The 1826-nt window shown below is 54.9% G+C and overlaps 1 protein-coding gene across 1 annotated transcript; it reads right to left on the reverse strand.

Moving 5' to 3' along the window:
* Positions 1 to 70: 70 nt before the first annotated feature.
* PTSG_00108 (uncharacterized protein) lies at positions 71 to 1468 on the reverse strand (the record flags this gene model as incomplete). The annotated part of the gene is made up of 3 exons (XM_004998608.1): positions 71 to 696; positions 777 to 1229; positions 1396 to 1468. 3 exons carry the CDS (start codon positions 1466 to 1468, stop codon positions 71 to 73), a joined length of 1152 nt encoding a protein of 383 aa, XP_004998665.1.
* Between the last annotated feature and the right edge of the window lie 358 nt (positions 1469 to 1826).

A 1826-nucleotide genomic window follows, 5' to 3' on the forward strand; every position in this document is an offset into this window, starting at 1 on the left:
CCCTCTTCGTCAGTTTTAGCATCCCGGATCCACCCCAGGCACGTGCCAACGCGGTATGGGATGCCGTAAATCAGACCGTTGTCTGCAAGCACACCTCGTACCATCTGGCGTCCCCGGCAGGGAGTCCGCTGATGCTGTGCCGTGTGGCTCGGTTGGTGATGGGATCGATGATCAGCGCCTTGTAATAGTCGCGAGGGATGCCAACAACAAACCCATTCTTCGCTGCCACGGCTCCATGCCATTTCTGGTAACCCGAAATGCCGCTGATGGTGGTTGTGTCAATCGTCTTTGTGTTGGGGTTGATGATGAGAACAGAGCGCGAGTCGTAAGGAATGCCGTGGATGAACCCGTTGCCGCCCAAGGCGGTGCCATGCCACTTGCGCCCACCAGAAATGCCTGTGATGGTTGTTGTGTCTGCAGTTCGCAACTTCGGGTCAATGATGAGCACAGACTTTGAGCTGTAGGGGACAGAAAAGATGAGCCCGTTGCCAGCCTGGGCCGCCCCTTCCCACGTGCCACCACTTATTCCAGCGATGCTCGTTGTGTCAACAGTGTTGGTGCTTGGATCAATGATCAGCACGGCAGGAGCACTCCTCGGGATGCCGTAGATGAGGTTGTTGTCCAAGCGCAGTGCAGAATTGTAGGACCCGCCAACACCTACGTCTGGGATCGTTGTCAAGTCGACCGTGTTGGTCGCTGGATCAATAATGAGCACAGGGCGCTTTCCATTCGGCAAGAAGTAAATGAGGTCAGTGTGGGCAAGCGCCCCTCCATACCACTGTGAGTAATTGAGGTTCTGTCAGCAGTGTTGGAGTTTGGGTCGATGATGAGGATCGCCGTGGCAGCGGCAGGGATGGCGTAAATGAGGCCATTCGGGGCCAAGACGCCCCCATTCCATTTGTAGTCTCCAGAACCAGCGGAAATGGTGCTCCTTGCAGACGCTGGGCAGGACGCGGAACGGAAGACGTGGAGGGTGTTGCCCAGTGTTTGAATCGCCATGTTTTGGGCTCCAAGCATGTCCTGCTGAACTTCAATGAGCTTCTGCTGCTCCTGCAGCCTGGTGTACATCTGTTGCACATCCATTCCGTTCACAAACACTGGCTGCTGGTGAGGATCGCTCGTGTTGATGTGAAACGCGCCCGCGCCGTCCTCCTCCAGCACCACGGTCCCTGGGCACACGCGACACAGCGCTCCCACCACAAAGATCGCCAGCACACCTCGTATCATGACTGATGGTGGGAGAGTGGGTGGGTGGTGTTTTGGTGAAAACGGACGATTGGCGATGTGCTCAGTGGGGTTTCTTGGATCTTGACTCTGTTGAAGCGTTCAGAGAGGGTTGTCCAGAAGTCCGGATGTTGTGGGTGCTCCACACAAGAGCACGCAGAGCACGCAGACGTTCCATGACATAGAGCTGAGAGAGTTGGGACAGCTCGCTCCTCGTGCCACTTCCAATCCTCACAACTGGCATCCTGTAGTGAGACAGCACTACAACACAAATCCTGAACTTAAGTGTCGTGAAGGAGTGTCAAGGCCGAACTTAAGGGTATCAAGGCATAGTCCTCCCGGAGTTCAGGACCAACACAGATTCCGAACCACACAACAGAACGGAACTACCACTCCTCACCAAGGACACCAACACCCAAGATCCGACCCCCTTGCTCGTCTCTCTTGACCTTGTGCCTGTCTCTACTTTCCTTGCTTGATCGTTGTCACTTATCTTATCACTCCACTTATCTCATCGCCCCATCCTATTACCCTGTCTTCTTTACTTGCGACTACGTCTCCCGCACAGTATACAGCAAGACCCTACTCTAAGTCCCAGTCAA

The sequence above is a fragment of the Salpingoeca rosetta genome (genome assembly GCF_000188695.1).
Source record: "Salpingoeca rosetta unplaced genomic scaffold supercont1.1, whole genome shotgun sequence".
NCBI classification, from domain to species: Eukaryota; class Choanoflagellata; order Craspedida; family Salpingoecidae; genus Salpingoeca; species Salpingoeca rosetta.